Source organism: Podarcis vaucheri (genome assembly GCF_965113315.1).
Source record: "Podarcis vaucheri genome assembly, chromosome: 13".
Taxonomy (NCBI): domain Eukaryota; kingdom Metazoa; phylum Chordata; class Lepidosauria; order Squamata; family Lacertidae; genus Podarcis; species Podarcis vaucheri.
This window is the reverse complement of record NC_138751.1, coordinates 26,000,668-26,018,550: the sequence shown is the minus strand read 5'-3', so window position 1 is coordinate 26,018,550 and position 17,883 is coordinate 26,000,668. Positions and strand designations below refer to the sequence as shown.

The following is a 17,883-nucleotide window of genomic DNA, read 5'->3' as shown; positions in this document are numbered from 1 at the left end:
GACTTAAGGTTATACTATGAAGCTGCGGCCTTCTGTTGGATGAAAGATTGGATTCTATTGGAAAACACTGATGTCCTAGATCTGGAAGGCTTTAATAATTCGTTAGGTTGGCATGCGTATCTGTGGTATGACAAGGGGAAAACACATGGAACGTTTAAAAACCATATTGTCAGAAAAGCAATATTTATGGTCTGGAAAAAATACAAAGACTTATTGGAAAGTAAAACCCCGAGGTGGATTTCACCAATAGAGGCCAAAGCTCGGAAAACATCCAATATGGAGGCATATTGGCCGAAATATTGGGAAATAATAGAAAACATTGGAGGTAATTGGAGGTTGCAGAGCTTTGAAAAATTAAAGGATAAGGTGCAAAATTGGCTACACTATGCCCAAATTAATGAGGTTTTTAAGCTAGATAAAAAAATAGGATTCCAGGTGGAAAAATCGAAACTTGAGACAGAGTTGTTAGAACCAAAGACCAAGGTAATATCGAGAATGTACAACTTGCTGCTTAAATGGAACACTCAGGATGAGACAGTTAAATCAGCCATGATAAAATGGGCTCAAGACATTGGTTACAATATTATGTCTGAGGACTGGGAAAGGTTATGGACCACCGGTATGAAGTTTACGGCATGTAATGCCTTGAAAGAAAACATTATGAAAATGGTATACAGGTGGTACATGACCCCAGTCAAGCTCGCTAAGATATACCATTTGTCTGATAATAAATGTTGGAAATGTAAGGAGGCTGAAGGGACATTCTTTCACCTCTGGTGGACTTGTCCAAGATTGAAGGCCTTTTGGGAAATGATCTATAACGAGTTAAAAAAGGTGTTTAAGTACACCTTTCCCAAGAAACCAGAGGCCTTCCTTCTGGGCATTGTCGGCCAGAAGGTGTTAAAAAAGGATAGAACTTTTTTTCTGTATGCTACAACTGCAGCAAGAATTCTTATCGCCAAGCATTGGAAGACCCAAGATTTGCCCACACTGGAGGAGTGGCAGACGCAATTGATGAACTACATGGAACTGGCCGAGATGACTGCAAGAATCCGAGACCTGGGAGAAGAGGCATTGGAGGAGGACTGGAAAAAATTTAAAGACTATTTGCAAAAGTATTATAAGTTGTATGAAACATAAGACGTCGTATGATTTGGAACATTAGCCCCAGCAATGAAATTTAATTATCTATGAAATTGCTAACATTTGTGAAAGAATCAAAGTTTAAATGGGTAAAAATGATATCATGTTATATTTCTAGAGTAAATGGAGAATAAGAGATTTAAACTTAAATTGCAACTGAAAATATAAAGAAACACACGAAATAAGGGTATAATTTGCTGATGACTTTATTATCAAGAATGCATTATGCGGGAGATGTGGGGAAGTCCAATGGAAATTTGAAATAAGCTGTTGAAATGGATGTGATTTTCTGTTCTTTTTTCTTTTTTCCTTCTATTCTGCTTTCTCTTCTGTTTTTTCTGTAACTTGGAAAAATGTAATAAAAATTATTATAAAAAAAAATAAACCGCTTCTGGCACAACGGAACACTGTGACAGAAACCAGGGCGCACGGAAACACCGTCTACCTTCCTGCCACAGCAGTACCTATTTATCTACTTGCACTGGCGTGCTTTCGAACTGCTACATTGGCAGGAGCTGGGTCAGAGCAACAGGAGCTAACTTCGTTGCAGGGATTTGAACCACCAACCTTCTGATCAGCAAGCCCAAGAGGCTCAGTAGTTTATACTACAGAGCCACCCACATCCTAACAAAACCTGGAGGGCCTGACACTGATTTCTGTGTTAAACCAATAGTTGAAAGAGCAAGTTAAACCTTGTTGTTGTTAATTCTTTTCTGTCCCCACAGCTCCTGCCCTTGCCACACACCCATGTCTAATATGAAAGGATTAATCTGTAGTTTTGGGTTTCCCATTTTTCCAATCCTAAAATCAGCTCTACACATTTGTCTTGAAAAAAGTCCTTATGTAAAATTGTCAACCTTTTACTGTGGATCGCTCCTACTATACATATCTGAAAGCATGTCTTTCCTATTACACACACACTCTCTCTTTTGCAAAGAATTTTCTCTAATATAATACATTTTGTATGCTATGTTCAGAAATATATGCATTTAATGCACTCTATCTAATATATGCATATTTCTCCATATTATGGTTGTGTTTTGGGTTGCATGTTGTTTAGAAAAGTTCGCATTAGGTAGATTCAGCTTTACATGCAAACTGAATAGAATTCCCCCTTTCATCCCTAGTCCATACTCTCTATTTCAGCAGTTTGAGATAAACCATTACTCCTTTGGTTTTTGTTCCACTTCAATTCAGTTCAAATATCATTTCAGTTCATTTCAGTTCAGTTCAGTTCAATTGTCACATTTAACAAGGTCACTGTCAGGTTAAGGAACAATATGTTTAAGTTAAGTATATTCATGCTGGGTTCAGTGGCTAAATATAATTCAAAATTAACTTTCAACTGGCTGCTGATACGTCCATTTTTAAGAATAATATTTTTATTGAATTCCAGAAAATTACAGTGGTTCTTGTCTTTACTCCTAAATCCATACACAATTGTACATTGCATCATCATCATTATTTTTTAAAAAATACAACTATGTGTGTCTTTAAAAGGCTTACAACTCACAAACTCACAAAGTGCTCCTAATATTCATTGCTAACTAGACAATTTGAAGAGATCCAGCAACATCATCTGTATATATTGAACTTTAGATAATATAATGCACTGTTCCAAGTTACAAAAGCAGGCAGAATATTAGGAATTACAGTGGCACTTTGGTTTGCAACCACTTCGGATTACAACCATTTTGGATTACAACCATGTCAAACCTGGAAGTGTGTGTCCCTTTTTGGGGATTACAACCCATTTTTTTTTTGGATTACAACCAATTTTTTGTTTTTTGTTTTTTTGGGGGGAGAACCCATTGGCGAAAGCATGTCTTGGGTTACAACCTGTTTTGGTTTACAACCAGACCTCCAGAACGGATTATGGTTGTAAACCAAGGTACCACTGTAGACTATTTCAAACATTCCATGGGACACCATTTCACAATGTGTGGATTGGAATTGTGTCTGCCAGCGGCGTAGCATGGGTTGTCAGCACCCGGGGCAAGGCAAGTAATTTGTGCCCCCTAACCCGGGGCAAGGCAAGTAATTTGCGCCCCCTAACCCCCAACCTGCCGCCGCTGCCAGCTTCTTCTTGCTGCTGCCTGGTCTGGTCTGGTGTGGTTCTCTCCCGCGCTCAGCGCCGCGCTGGGCGGCCGCTGTACTGTCCCCCCCCCCAGATAGTCCCTCGCTCTCTCTCCACACCGCAAGCCTGGCACCCACCCCCTCCACAGTGGGCGGCGACCCAGCGGCTCGGATCAGATTCGCACAGCCAGCACTGCAGTGAGAGAGAGTGAGTGAGCCAGGTAGGGGCAGAGAGCTGCAAGTGTGAGCGCCCCCCCCCAGATGTTGCGCCCGGTGCGGCCGGCCCCCCCTGCACCCCCCACGCTACGCCACTGGTGTCTGCAATAACTACCCAAGACCTCCATGCTTGAGTTCTACAGTTCTAAATAAGGCTAAGGCACATGAAAGGCTTATGTATGTGCAAAAGGCATTTTCCCCAATTGTGTGCACTGATGTACATGTATACTCTCTCTCAGAAACCCCCTGTATCTTTTTTTTTTAAAAGAAGCTGTTTATACACTGGGATATTGCCATTCTATACTTGTATTTTCAGCAGTAATACCAATGAGTTCAGGGGAGCTTATACTTAGGTTGTTTCCTAAAATAGATTGCTTCCTAAAATATGCTTGTTGTTTAAGCACCATGTTTGATTCTCAAGTACAAAATATGTCATCTGAACATCTTACGTCAGCTAAACATAAACAATATCCTGTTGTCAACCTTTTCTTTCAGTTCACATATTTTTAAGAATGCTGCTCTAAAAGGATATGGAGTTCATTCTTGGAGTATTGGAAGCAGCCTGCTTCTTCCACGAAATGTCTTGAGTGCTTCTTTAAAATCTTTGTTTCTTAGTGAATATATAAGGGGATTAACAACAGGGGGTACCACTGTATAAAGGAGAGAAACAAATTTGTCTATGTCGGGGGAGTAGTCAGAGGATGGCCGGATATATGTGTATATGATTGAGAAGAAGTAAAAACTGACTACAATGAGATGTGAGGAACATGTAGAGAAAGCCTTCTTTTTCCCTTCAGTGGAACGAATCCTAAAGATAGCTCTCATGATAAACAAATAGGATATTAAGGTTAACCCACAACTTCCAATCCCAAATATCACATCTGCCACCAAAGCCATAGTCTCATTCAGGCTGGTGTCAGAACTTGCGAGCTCTAGAAGTGGAGGAAGATCACAGAAGAAGTGGTTGATGATGTTGGAGTTGCAGAAGGAGAGTTGCAGCACAAGTACAGTGTGAATGGCAGAATTGCCCATTCCAGCAACCCATACTCCACTTGCTATGCCAAAACACACTTCCTTCCTCATAATGACTGTGTACTGCAAAGGATTGCAGATAGCAACGTAACGGTCAAAAGCCATAAATGAGAGAAGAAAAATCTCTGTTCCTAAAGCCCATATGAATAGATACACCTGTGTGATGCAGTCATAAAAGGAAATGGTCTTTGTGTGAGTCCAAAGAGTCTGGAGCAATTTAGGAGTTGTAACTGAGATGGAAAACACATTCACTAAGGACAGGTTGATGAGTAGGAAGTACATGGGTGTGTGGAGTTTTCTGCAACTGCATATGGTGAAGATGAGCAGGAAGTTTCCAGCCAAAGCAGTAGCATAGATAAATGTAAATACCCAAAAGAGAAGAGTCTGTAGTTCTAAGGAGCTGCTTAGGCTGACCAGTGTAAACTCCATAGCAGTAGACTGGTTTTTCATGTCAATATCTCTGATGCTGATGACCTAGACAGGCAAATTGTGTTAACTTGGTTATCCAGATAGAAACTTGGTTTTTCCATTCACTTTCTCCCTCTCTCACTCACACTAGAGATTTGGCAATTTCTTTCTTCAGCTGGCAAATATTTGTAAAGCAATTGTTCTTTCATTTGAGATCACAAAATAAATAAATCATAACTTCTTTTGAGTCTCATGGCTAACAATATACTTTCATTCATTATTAAATTGCCTGTCTTTTCATTAAAGAGCAGCATCTACTATGGCCTAAATAACTTGTTAGTTGATCTTTATAACCTAAATTGTATTAATATTAGCCATAGCATCTTATGGACTGCCAAGCCTTGAAATAAATAAATAATAAATAAATAAGGCCTAAATAACCCAATTTCATCTTTATATTCATCCTCGGTAAATATCAACATTAGTAAGAATAGGCTGCCCAAATCTTTCCACCAGTTTTTGAAAGTTTTCCATAATTCAAATTCTTCTCTAAGAGTTGGTTAATCAGAAAATAGTTATATTCAAATCTTCTGTGTCCTTTTAAAAACACGTACATACAGTCATCATAACTCAGCCAGAAATATCCACTTTTAAAATATTCCCATACATATCCAACTGGGCTGTTTCAAAGCCCTTACATATAGATATATGTGAGTATCTGAAAATGAGTTGACATTTTTTGTGCAAGAAGTTAGAGTTCAGAGATATAAGTGATTGTGTGAAAAATCATTGCTTGCAAAATGCTATGTGAAATACTATGTCAAGCCACATATTACAAACCCTTTAAATGGGGTTGGGCAAAACACAAGTCATTTATTATCATTTAATAATTAACCAATTTACATTATGAAGAAACTCTTAAGTAACATGAAAGATTTACCTTCATCCCTATTTGCTCTTTTGTATCGTTGCTGGTATTTTATAACTTGGAGCCAATTGCCTTCTATAAGTTGGATGTCTGATGAAAACTGGTTTGATCTCATTGTAGACAGGCTTTCAAGGAAAGCTATCAGCTACCTTTAAATCTTACTTTAATTGAAGTGATGGTGCCACTGGGAGAAGGAACTCTGAGGCACATGGAAGATGATGAGGATTTGTTCTATTCATTCTACTGATGTCAACATTTAGCCCATTTTTCAAATACACTTATAATTCAAATTTCAATGTTGACAATGCTTCATTTCCAAAAAGAGGCAGTTTTCATTTCCGAAAGGAGTCAGTTTTCACTTCAAACTGCACAACAGTAATATCTGCAATAATATATTGTCACTTCTTTTAATCTTTGCCATACATTGCTTGATCCCTATATATAAGATTAATTATAGGAGGAATTAAGTGTCATCTAAATATTACTTTGTAGGTGTTTTGCTTCAAGATATGCTTTCAAACCCACAAAGTATCTAGTGGGATCTCTTGTCCCATATCTATCCCCCATTTGAATTGATAGGTGTTCATTAACACATTTAAACCCCAGTGCATTCCAAGGTACTATAGAGTATTTGGGGCGGGGGGAGGCAAAAGGAACATGATGTAACTAACAGAGCAATAATAATACTCTGAGGAAGGGGAAATGAAATTTAGTCAAACCATCACATCTAAAGCCCAGGCTCACTTAGTCCTTGTTTTGGAGAGTTATATATCTCTGGGATGTAAATAAGCTACACCAGCTCTAGGACTGTCATAGTTTCAATGACAGATCAGGAGAATGGAAAACTTTTGGACTCTGTGTATCGACAGCCTCTCCCAGCACACCTCTTTTTTACATTCTCTGACACCAAAGTTCTGACGTAGAGAAGCAACAGACGTGATTGGTTTTCTCTCCACCTGCAGAGAGAGAAATCTAGAAATTTATATTGTCCTTCAAAGAACTTATCAACGGTCATAGCATTAATTTATAAATTGACTTATTTCAGGTTTATTTTTAAAATACCTAGGCAAAGGCAGGTTCATCTAGCCCCCATTTTGATGAATGAATGAAGGGAGGAAGGAAATTATACCATTGTTGCTCTTATTCTTGTTTTTACTACGATGATTTTTATAGAATACAGGCTGTCTGGCTTATGCCTTGGCTGGTCCGATATGCTTGAGAGACAACAGTGGTGCAACCCAGTCCCAGTGGGAATCAATTGTGCTTGGCAAAGGGCTAGCTGCACAATTAGGTGCTGCAACCTAGTGGCTGGGTGATCCGGCACCCCAGTATTACATTCTCAGAAGAGACATTTTCTACACAGGAAATGATATTTGGTTGGCAGACATTGAAGGAAGTATCAGGGTTTGAATGCAGATGTGAGTGGTTTGGTAGTGACTGTTTTGCTCGATTGGCGGTTGGGGCATTGGGACAATTCTTTGTCTTGGATGGAGGGAAGGTTGTAGTCTCCACCTGCCCCTCCAAATGCTGGGGTATCCTGATAAAGAGATCTGAGGGGAGTGGTCATGTCTGTGTGCCCAGGTGGGCCAAGGCTGATGGCACCCCCCCAGACAGCAGTCCCTGTGGGAGTCCACTTATTTCATGTAAGTTTTAGGAATCCACACCTGGGTTGACCTACGCATCATTTCCAGTGGGTGGGCCGGAAGTACTCAATAAAGTTGTGGTCTGTTTCAATCCAAACAAGACTTAGTCGTCTTTTATTTATCTGGGGGTTGGGGGTTGGGGAGCATGATGCCTGGACCTGCAACTACTTTGGTGGTATTATTTTTTATAGAAAACAGACTGTCTGGCTTATTCACTACTAGGGGGAGTTCCTGGTGCTGGAAATTAAAAGGCAGCCCTGTTGAGGAAAGTTTTTAATATTTAACGCTGTACTGTTTTGAACACTTGATTAGGAGCCGCCCAGAGTGGCTGGGGAAACAGCCAGATGGGTGGGGTATAAATAATAAATTATTATTAAATTATTATTATTAAAAGAAATTTGTGAGTTTGGGGGCTGTATGTGTATCATATGAACCAACTCCTAGGGGCCAAGCTCCCTTCAACCCCCCAATGAAATATTTGAGGGGGCAGGCTAGCTCCCCCCAAACTTGATGGACATTGCCATCCAAATGGTGTGTGTGTGTTGTGTCTTGTGATCAATTATGCAGGATAGGGCTTACCTGCCCCCCCCATTTTATTCAAGTTAGTACCCCTGACATGTATATATCAAATCTGGTGAAGTTTTACCAGATGGGGAACAATATCTTCAGTGGCATCAAAATTGACTTGTTTTGGACATTGCATGCCCCAAAACATGTGAAGTCATACCCAAGTCATGCTTTCTACCACAGGAGCGCCATCTCCTAAGGACCAAGCCCCCCCCCCATGTTTAAAGGTGGCAGAAGAGAAAAATCATGGAGCTAAGTGTGGCACAGCTGGCTCCTTCTCCTCCTGCTGCTGCTAGAGAGGAAGAAGCAGGAAATCAGCCCCCTGCTAGTGGCGGTGGCAGCAGCAGGAGGAGTTGTCATGGCCACTGAAGCTGTACTGCCAATACACTGCCACTGTGTTTGGCTCCGTCCTGGCTACTCCCAACATCCTGATATCACACACTCTGTGACATCAGCCCCCATTCTCCCTTGGAAGTTGGTGCCTTTGGTCCACCATCTTGATTCTAAATGGCACCAGGCATCCAAATATTGATGAAGGCCACAGGCCCCACCTCAGGAACTCTCATGCTGAGTTTGATGATAATATATTGAAAGATATTATCTAACCTATTGAGAAAAGAAAACCATTTTTCAAAGTTTGTAGTACATGATGATAAGAAAATAAAATGTGCCACAAAAACTTTTCTAATGTTACATTGGCCATGTAGAACAGGTCAGACATCGCCATCAGAGACTTGTTATGGTGATATGGGGTGGGGTGGGGGGAGAATGTGAGCAAAGCATTGGGAGTAGGTCAATCCCAGGAGCTGCATTCATTTCATTTGCTCAGATTGGGGGACACCAGGGATGAAATGATGCAATGTTCTGATGAATCTTCAGAGGGGTTGTTAGCCTTATTGCAATAAAATATAATTTAACAAGGAACTTTTATAAATCGAAGAGAAAGCGGGGATTTGTGTGATGTCATTTCATAAACAAACTAAAATTTTAATTGTTCCTTTAGAGTCCAATATGGAGTTGCTTTGGGAATTGTTCTCACTGTAGTCACCTATATATCATTCCTCACATTCATATTGGCATGTTCTCGCCCACTGAGCGCATTGTAGCATTATCTGTGTTCTATGGTAACAGAACTAACCTAAGTAGTAAGAGAACAGAAGCATGGAAAAGCAGTACTTTGATGACATGTAAATATATTATCTTTTGGTCTTTTCATAAGAAGCAATCGTTTGTCTTAGTCCTTGCAGGACATCACTAAAATATATTGTGAGTTATAGAAATTTTACTATTTGGTGATATATCACAATAATGTTTATGATAGCTGTTGTGCTTTCTAGCCATTCTATGCTGCTAGAATTCTTAATAATAAATGTGAGCTTAAAAAACAGCAGTGCCAAAATGCTTAAATTTTAATATAGATGCTCCAATATAACAGTTAGCTTTAAAGGAAGTGAAATCAATGTTTTTAGAAAAGAATGAGGAAAGCAACTGTCTATTGATATAAAATACTACTTTAACTACACTTGTTTTTCATAGCTGTTGATTCATGTTATAGAGAAGCTATAATGGATATTCTTTTGCATTAACAGATCATGTGGCCAAGTTGCAGTAAGGAACAGGAGCTGTGTGACCGCATTCATGATGATGGGTCTCTCTGAGCATCCCAAGCTGCAGATCTTCCTCTTCATTCTCTTCCTTTCCATTTATATAGTTGCCCTGATCGGAAATACAGCAATCATTGCTGCCATTGTTTCTTATCCCAAACTTCACACACCCATGTATTTCTTCCTGTTCCATTTGGCTGTGGTGGATATAGTCTGCACTTCCACCATCATTCCCAAGATGCTGACAAACATAGCAACTTTTAGCAAGAGAATCTCCTATTCTGGCTGCATAGCCCAGCTCTATTCCTTCACATGGTGTTTGGGAGCTGAGATGGTGCTCTTCACTGTCATGGCTTATGATCGCTATGTAGCTATATGCCACCCCTTGCGTTATAGCATCATGATGAATAAGACAGTATGTGTAGCACTCTCCACAGTGGTGATCCTTATCGCCATTACAAACTCATGGGTTCACACTGGACTGATTATGCGGCTCACTTTCTGTGGCCCCAATGGTATCAATCACTTCTTCTGCGAGATTCCTCCACTTCTGGCTCTCTCCTGCAGCCCAGTAAGAATCAATGAAGTCTGGGTATTCACAGCAGACATATTTCTTGCTATGGGGGACTTCTTAATAACATGCTTATCTTACTGCTTCATTGTTAAGGCAATTTTAAACATCAGGACCTCTGAAGGGAAGAAGAAGGCTTTCTCCACTTGCTCATCACATCTCATTGTTGTGTCCTTATATTACTCGACTGTCATCTATACTTACATACGACCAGCCTCCAGCTACTCCTTTGAGCGAGACAAGGTGGTTGCTGCCCTATACACACTGGTTACGCCAACTCTGAATCCTATAGTCTACACTTTAAGAAATAAGGACGTCAAAGCAGCTCTCAGAAAAGTATTCCTCAACTCATGAGTTAAGCAACAACATTTTATTCTTTTTCTCCAGCAGAATTGCAGTATTATATTCAGAGCTCTGGTTCTTGATTTTGGGGTGGTTTATTTTGGGTATGTGTGTAGATGAGAAGAAATGTATATTTGATTATTTGTAGGTAAATGGGTGAAATGTCCCCACTCAAAAACAGTATACTGCAGGTGATGGGAAATGTTAAAGTTTTACCAGTAGAATATATACAGTACAGAGCAATCCTAACTATAGAAAGCTGGTGTAGGTTATCACACTTAGGCTGGTGTAGGTTATCACTATTTCAAATGTCGTTCAGGAGGAATTTTGCCAGATATGTTCTGCCCAGCTGCTGGGTCATGCACCAAGCTGAAAGCAGTTTGAAATAGGTATAAGTCTCCCCTTATTCCATCCCACTCCTGCCACATCCCCAGAATACCCCTTCTGGTGGAAGTTCTGATGACTGAACCCTGGCTGAGACTGGTGAGGGACTTTTGCTGCCATAACCACGGCTCTGCCAGGAAAGCCCAAGATCAGCCAAATCCAAACTCTTTCATCCCAGTGGACCTTGGGTTTCTACTGCACTGATAATAAACAATTTAAAATATATAATTTCATTTGCACCTCTGTAACAAAACAAGCTTCATTAATGAATGGTTGGAAGAGCCAAAGGCAAAAATGGGTGAAGAAATGAATGTATATATTGCCTTCATACAATAGGCTAGCATCTACACACATTCACAGACATTGTGTCCTCCATCAGACATGATAAGAGTTTAAAGGACCATTCCAGCCAGAATGATCTTATACTCATCTTGGGCTCCTTGGAATTTGGCCTATCATTTGGCCATCTTTCAAGAAAAACTTGATGAAACTGTGAGCCTTTCTTTTTGCATGTTACAAAAATGTTCACTCCTGTTACCTAACCCAATGGAAATGGATCGTCTTCCCAAAGAGTATCAGATAAAGATGCTTTCCCATGACCACATTCCAAGCAAGTTAACACTCCTGTCTCAGTGACTGACATCTATGCTATCTTGGTCACGTCCACAGAATAGAAGATGGCAAGATCTCCAAGGGCATGCTCTGCGGGGAGCTGGCTTCAGGCACCAGGCCTGTTGGCAGACCAACTTTGTGTCCTTGAACTCTGATAACGCCTCTTGCTTGGATGGATGATAATGATGCAGAGGGGTGTGTGAGTATATATAGAAACAAGCCACACCAACCTTTGCATCTAGCCACGACAACCACTGGTCTGGAAAGAGACAAGGGGGGCTGAGAGAGCTCTGTGGGGAAGGCTTTTCATAATATTGGAGCTATTCCTTAAATGTCCTTGCCTGCCATGTTTCCAACAGGAGCAAGAATACGGTTTCATATGCCAAAGTTATGGGACACCATGGAGTTTCCCTTCCTTTCCTAACCCATTCATTTTACTAATGATAATTTTTCAATTATAATAATTTATATTAATTTTTCATTAATAATAATCCAGTATAAGCCACATTGATACAATACCAAATCATAAAACAATTTTAAAAAACCAATTATTCCATTCCAAATTAAACATTTTTAGGTGACTTCCTATGTTCTGGTCTTGTGGAGATACTGTTGTTGCTCCTTCTGCTGCTTCCATTCTTAGTTAATCCGAATAATACCATTCCAATGTTATTGCTTTATCTTCACAGCCACTGATGTAATGACTTTCATTTGTATTTTTAACTGTTCCATCTCTGTTGATTTGCCAGAGGGGGTTATATCTTCTAACTTTCTCTGTGTAATATATTTTAATGTTTGTCTTTCCTTTCCTGTTGCAATCCATTATTTCTGGCATTCCCACCCATGCCACTCCAAGAACTTAATTCTTACTGCGCAATCCTCTCCACCATGTTTCTTTGGCCTCTAGCCTTGCTCCGGGCTGACTTAGTCCATAAAAATTATAAAGTTTTTCTTGATTCCCTCTTGCAGTCCATTACTAATTACAATCCATTGATAATTATATTCCATTAGAAATTATTTTTCTTTCTTCAGTGAAGGGTTGCCAAATCATAAAACTATGTAGTGCATGTATAGAGAAAAAACTAAGGCTTCCCTCCACCTGCCTTCCAATCCGGTTACGACGATAGTCCTCTCCAGATGAAGACTTTGGCACTCAGTGCCTGATTCATTTAGCAGGTTATCTTGTCTCCTTCTTCCAGAACGTGTCTGTTTTTTAAGTCTAAATTCATATCTATCTTAAAAAACAGAGGAACCACTGCTCATGGTGACTGTGTTGGAAAGTTACCGATACGTGCAGTGCTATGCACTCTGCATCCCCTGTCCCGCATCATAGAAACAAGAAGCAGGTATCGGATGATCTGCAAGTGAGAGCTCACCCCCCCCTGAGCTGGGGGGGGGGGCTTGCAAGGATAATTACTCTCAAATTAATCTTAATTATCTGCACACCCAGCATCTGCTATCATGGGAATTGCTGTTCGCCATGGCAGCTCCGGACTGGAAGTCCCATTCATTTCACTGATGTAATCTGCATTATTGTTAGGAAAGTTGAAAAATAATTATTGCAGCCATAAATAGGATAAAGCTAAAGAATTCATGGTCCATTTTAAGGTATTTATTATTATTTATTATTCTATTTTTTATTATTATAAGGTTATATAAACATAGTGGTTTATGTATAGAATACAATAATTACAAGGTCAATTGTAATGCAACATTATCATAAAGGCAGCATAAAACATCCAGAAGGACTACTATTACAATCAAAAAGATCCTTGGAAACTAAGAAGGACTTTGGTGTTGAAAGGACAGTCAATTGAGTAATAATGAAAATTCCTTGGGGAGAACTTTCAACAACTGAAACATCACCACTGAGAAGGATCTCTTTTTGGAAACAAAACATCTCACTTCATAGTGGCATAGTCACCCATAGAAGACCTCCATTGACAACACAATCCTGCACAAATGGGCCTACTCAAAAGTAAATTCAATTGAGTTCAATGGGCCTTATTCACTAGTAAATGTGTTCATGATTGCAACATGAAGTTCTTAATATATGGACACATTAATATGGAAACAGGTGGTCCTTCAAATATTATGATTGATTGGGAAATGTTCAGATTTTATACACATATTATTGGGTGTTTATTCTCTTTTATGAGAAACAGACAGACAGAAATCTTATTGCAAATTAGAGAGATGAAAATTGATTCAGAATTAATCAGCATGGCTTTATTATAGTTTAAATGACCACAGAAAAGTAATTCCTATAAATACAACTAATTCTATACCCACATGGCAAATTTTTGAATTGTCTGCTATATGCGACTCTTTTTAAATAATAATAATAATAATAATTATATAGCAGGAGGTATCACTTTTTTGTACCCCATCAGTTTCTTGATGGCTTCTTTCACTTCTTTGGTTTTCAGACTGTAAATAATGGGGTTCAGCATGGGGGTTGAAATGCTATATTGGGTGGAAAAGAGTTCATCCAGTAGTACAGACGAGGCTGAATTCGGCCTTAAATACCTAAAGCAGGCAGTGCCATAAAATAAAATGACAACAATGAGATGGGAACTGCAGGTGGAGAATGTTTTTCTTTTAGCTTCTGCTGAATTAAGCTTCAGAACCATAGAGACTATGTAGGTATATGACACCAGCATGACACAGATTGATGAAAGCACTACTGCACTACTTGTAATTAAGAATGTTATTGCATTCACAAAGGTTTCTGTGCAAGATAAGGCCAAGAGAGATGGGAGTTCACAGCTGAAATGCCTGATAGTGTTTGGACCACAGAACACCAGCTTCAGAACAGGAAATGTATTAATAAATGCATGTACAAAACCTATTGCCCATGCACCTCCCACCAGCAGCTTACAGAACGGTATATTCATAGTTTCAACATAATGAAGTGGCTTGCATATGGCAGCATATCGGTCATAAGCCATTGCTGTAAGAAGGAAGATTTCAGTGCATCCTGTCTGAATGATGAAAAACATTTGCATGATGCAGGTACTGTAAGAAATTCTTTGGCTATGGAAGAAATTCAGGAGAACCTTAGGCACCGTGACTGAAGAGTAGCAAATATCCAGAAAAGACAGTTGACTTAGGAAGAGGTACATAGGGCTCTGTAGATTACTGTCTTTCTTTATTACCATCATGATGATCGTGTTCCCTACCAAAGTTATTGCATACATGAGTAAAAACACCAGGAAGAGGCAAATACGTACTGGAAAACTGTAAGAAAATCCCACAAGAAGAAAATATGTCACAGTAGTATGATTTTCCATTTCCTTTCCAACAAAAATGTAATCTGTGAAAAACAAACAAACATCTGATTGCAGCAAAGTTGTTCTGTTGTTCCTGAATAGTAGACTAAAGCATCTGAAATATTGTTGAGATGGGAACCATAATTCTGAAAACATATATCAATTAAGAGCTGGATTCAGTCTATGTTGAGCAGCTTTAACCTCCACTGAGAAGTCAATGTCCATGCTCAATTTTTCTGCATCATTGAAACCAACCAACCAATCAATAAATCTTTATTGCAGTCATAGACCAGACAGCAAGATTAACCAACAGCCATTGTAGCCCAAATCAGTTCATGTTTCCTTGAAATGAAGTCCAGCTGGTCTCAGTGGGACATAATTCCATGCAAGCTATGCATGACATTTCAGCCTTTTACTTGTCTGTAATCAATGTTAGAAAGCTTATTAAAATGAGGTGTTCTTATATAATAAATAACACATTTTAAATAAATAGTATCAAAATTTCCTCAATATGCTGAGAGCATCATTTCATATTCAAACCCATAATATGGATCTTTGGTTAAATCCTAACTGGTCTAATAACAAAAGCAGCTGCCATCATCGGGATCACACAGTTGGGAAGTTGCTATCTTTCAACATTTCTCAGCCTTATTCACCAGTTTCTAAAAGTCTCCTTGAACAGACTTCTCTATTTGTCTTCCATAAGGACTGAAGATTAACAAAAAATGAATTGATTTCGTAAATCAGTGGCTCACAAGCCTTTTTTCCTAAGGACTGTTTGGTACAATTTAACGTCCAGGGTTGCCACCTTTTCCTTGGAAGACTTTCTGTCCCTTTAAGAGCTGAATGCCAATAATAAAATCAGCAGGCAATCACATTGCATCTCATTTCTGTTTCTGAAGGTTCCCATTTGCAGCAGTTTGCTCACTCTAAATATGCAGAAATCATCATATGGAAATATTTAGTATGTGCGTGAGTCAGCCTTTAGAAGTGCTCCTTCAATGCCACTTTCTTACACAGAATGAAGTGAAATGCAAGGAAATTAATGGCAACTGAAATTTAGACCATCACCACAGTAGGGCTACTCTTCTTCCTAACAAATACTGCAATTTAAAATATAGGAGGGAGGGAGAGAGAGATGTAAAAGGAATAAATGCCATGTTACTATTAAGAACAGTAGTCTTCATTCTTTTCAAACCTGGAATCCATATTTAACCCACGTGTGCATTTGCAGGACCACTTCTTACTTTTTTAGCCTTATGTTTGTAATTTGGTTGCACTGATGATGAAAACTACCTTGTAATGGCTCCACTTCCTACGTTCTAATTTATGTCTAGTGAGTGAGAAATTTCAAATGCTGTTTTTTTCTTTCCTTCCTGCTCGTTCTCACATAAGCAAGGATTTCTGCCTTAAAACACAATGAAATCATACGTAAACATATCTCTTCTTTTCATTTCTTCTTTTTTCTTTTATAAAGGCCTAAGAAAAATCAATATGATCAGCAAAAACAGAGGGAAAGAGGAAATCAAGGAACATGCAAGAAGCTTTTGGAGGACATTGCCTTGAACCAGAGACTCAAACTTTTGTATATAATTACCTGACTGAAAAGGCGGGAATGAATTGGAAAAAGCACCTTTTATGTGTCAGTAAGAATGGTTCCCTTGCTCACTAAGACTAAGTGGAGTGTTTGCCATGATGTTATTATACTTGCTATAACAAACCCTGGAGGATATATTTTTCAGTGTGGAATTTAGCAACTTATATAGAAATACTCATCCCAAGAGGATAATTAAATTCATCAGTAGTGCATTCCTGCAAATGCCTGTGAATTTTGTTCTGTTTTGTTTTAGTGGGAGAAGCTTTTCTGCCATGGTGGCAAATATGGATAAACATGCAGAGGGTAGCTTGGGACCAGTTGGCACGGTGGTTCCAAATTGTGGCAATTAGGGTTCTTGTGCCTCTGAATATGTATGAGTATATAATTGCTCAATTGGTGTGCGTTCATCCAATTTGGCATGGTGATTCCAAACTGTGGCAACTTGAATGCCTCTAAATATATTGTTGCTATATTTTTGTTTATCTGTAACAGAGTGAAGAATGTAGGCTTCATCTAAGTTTATTTTGTTCAAGACGGCCAATGAAACATTCCAAACTGCAACAATTTGGATGCCTCTGGAGATATTGTTGCTGAATTTGACACGACAGTTCATGAGATAAAGGACCAGATTTTGGCATACTGTATACAGTGGTACATCGGTCTATGATCTTAATTCGTTCCGGAAGTCCATGCTTAAACCAAAGCATTCTTAAACCGAGGTGCGCTTTCCCTACTGAGGCCTCCTGCCACCAGTGCCCTTCCACCGTTTAACTTCCGTTCGGCTTCCGAGGCAAAGTTTGCTAGCCGGAACACCTACTTCTGTTTTTGCAGAGTTTGTTGCCCAAATAGTTCGTTAACAGGACTGTTTGTAGACTGAGGTACCACTGTATTTTGATACTGCAGTTATTCATGTACACAAGTTTAATATCATGCACACTTGTTTAATATAATGTGTGAGCACCCCTAGTGCAACTGTATGAAATTTAGCTAAGGCAAACGTAAATGAGAGTTTACATTTCATCCAAGGGTAACCCTGCCATTCAGGAGGGTGAAGCAACAGGCATCAGTGAGAATTCTGAAAGGGAGATAGATTACAAGCAGGAGTTTATTGAATCATGCAGCATATCCTTGTGAGGAGCGTTTGGACTCCATATCAGAAAGCAAAATGTCTTGGTTCAACATTGATTTCAGCTTGACAAAAGTTAAATCTCACTTTACTACTGTTTTGGTGAATAGTCACATTTATTTGTTCACTATCATGTCCCACTTTCAAACAGGTTTACAATAACATAACAAAAACACACATAATTTTAAAAGCCATTAAACAAATATTACATAAAAGTAATAGTACTATAATTACAAAAAAGGAACAATAGTGATTATTTTTTTTATAAGAAAAGAACAACAGCCCTGAACATCCTGTTAATTGTAAGAGATATGTTAAACTAAGTCCAGTAAGAATGTATAATATTAAAATTCACAACAGCT

At 39.1% G+C, this 17,883-nt stretch overlaps 2 protein-coding genes across 2 annotated transcripts; one reads left to right on the top strand and one right to left on the bottom strand.

The window, feature by feature from the left end:
* Positions 1-9,174: 9,174 nt before the first annotated feature.
* Positions 9,175-10,542, top strand: OR13G1 (olfactory receptor family 13 subfamily G member 1; the record flags this gene model as incomplete). The annotated part of the gene is made up of 2 exons (XM_082196722.1): positions 9,175-9,200; positions 9,603-10,542. 2 exons carry the CDS (start codon positions 9,175-9,177, stop codon positions 10,540-10,542), a joined length of 966 nt encoding a protein of 321 aa, XP_082052848.1.
* A 3,338-nt stretch (positions 10,543-13,880) lies between these two features.
* LOC309517491 (olfactory receptor 5BS1-like) lies at positions 13,881-14,819 on the bottom strand (the record flags this gene model as incomplete). The annotated part of the gene is made up of 1 exon (XM_082196721.1): positions 13,881-14,819. One exon carries the CDS (start codon positions 14,817-14,819, stop codon positions 13,881-13,883), a length of 939 nt encoding a protein of 312 aa, XP_082052847.1.
* Between the last annotated feature and the right edge of the window lie 3,064 nt (positions 14,820-17,883).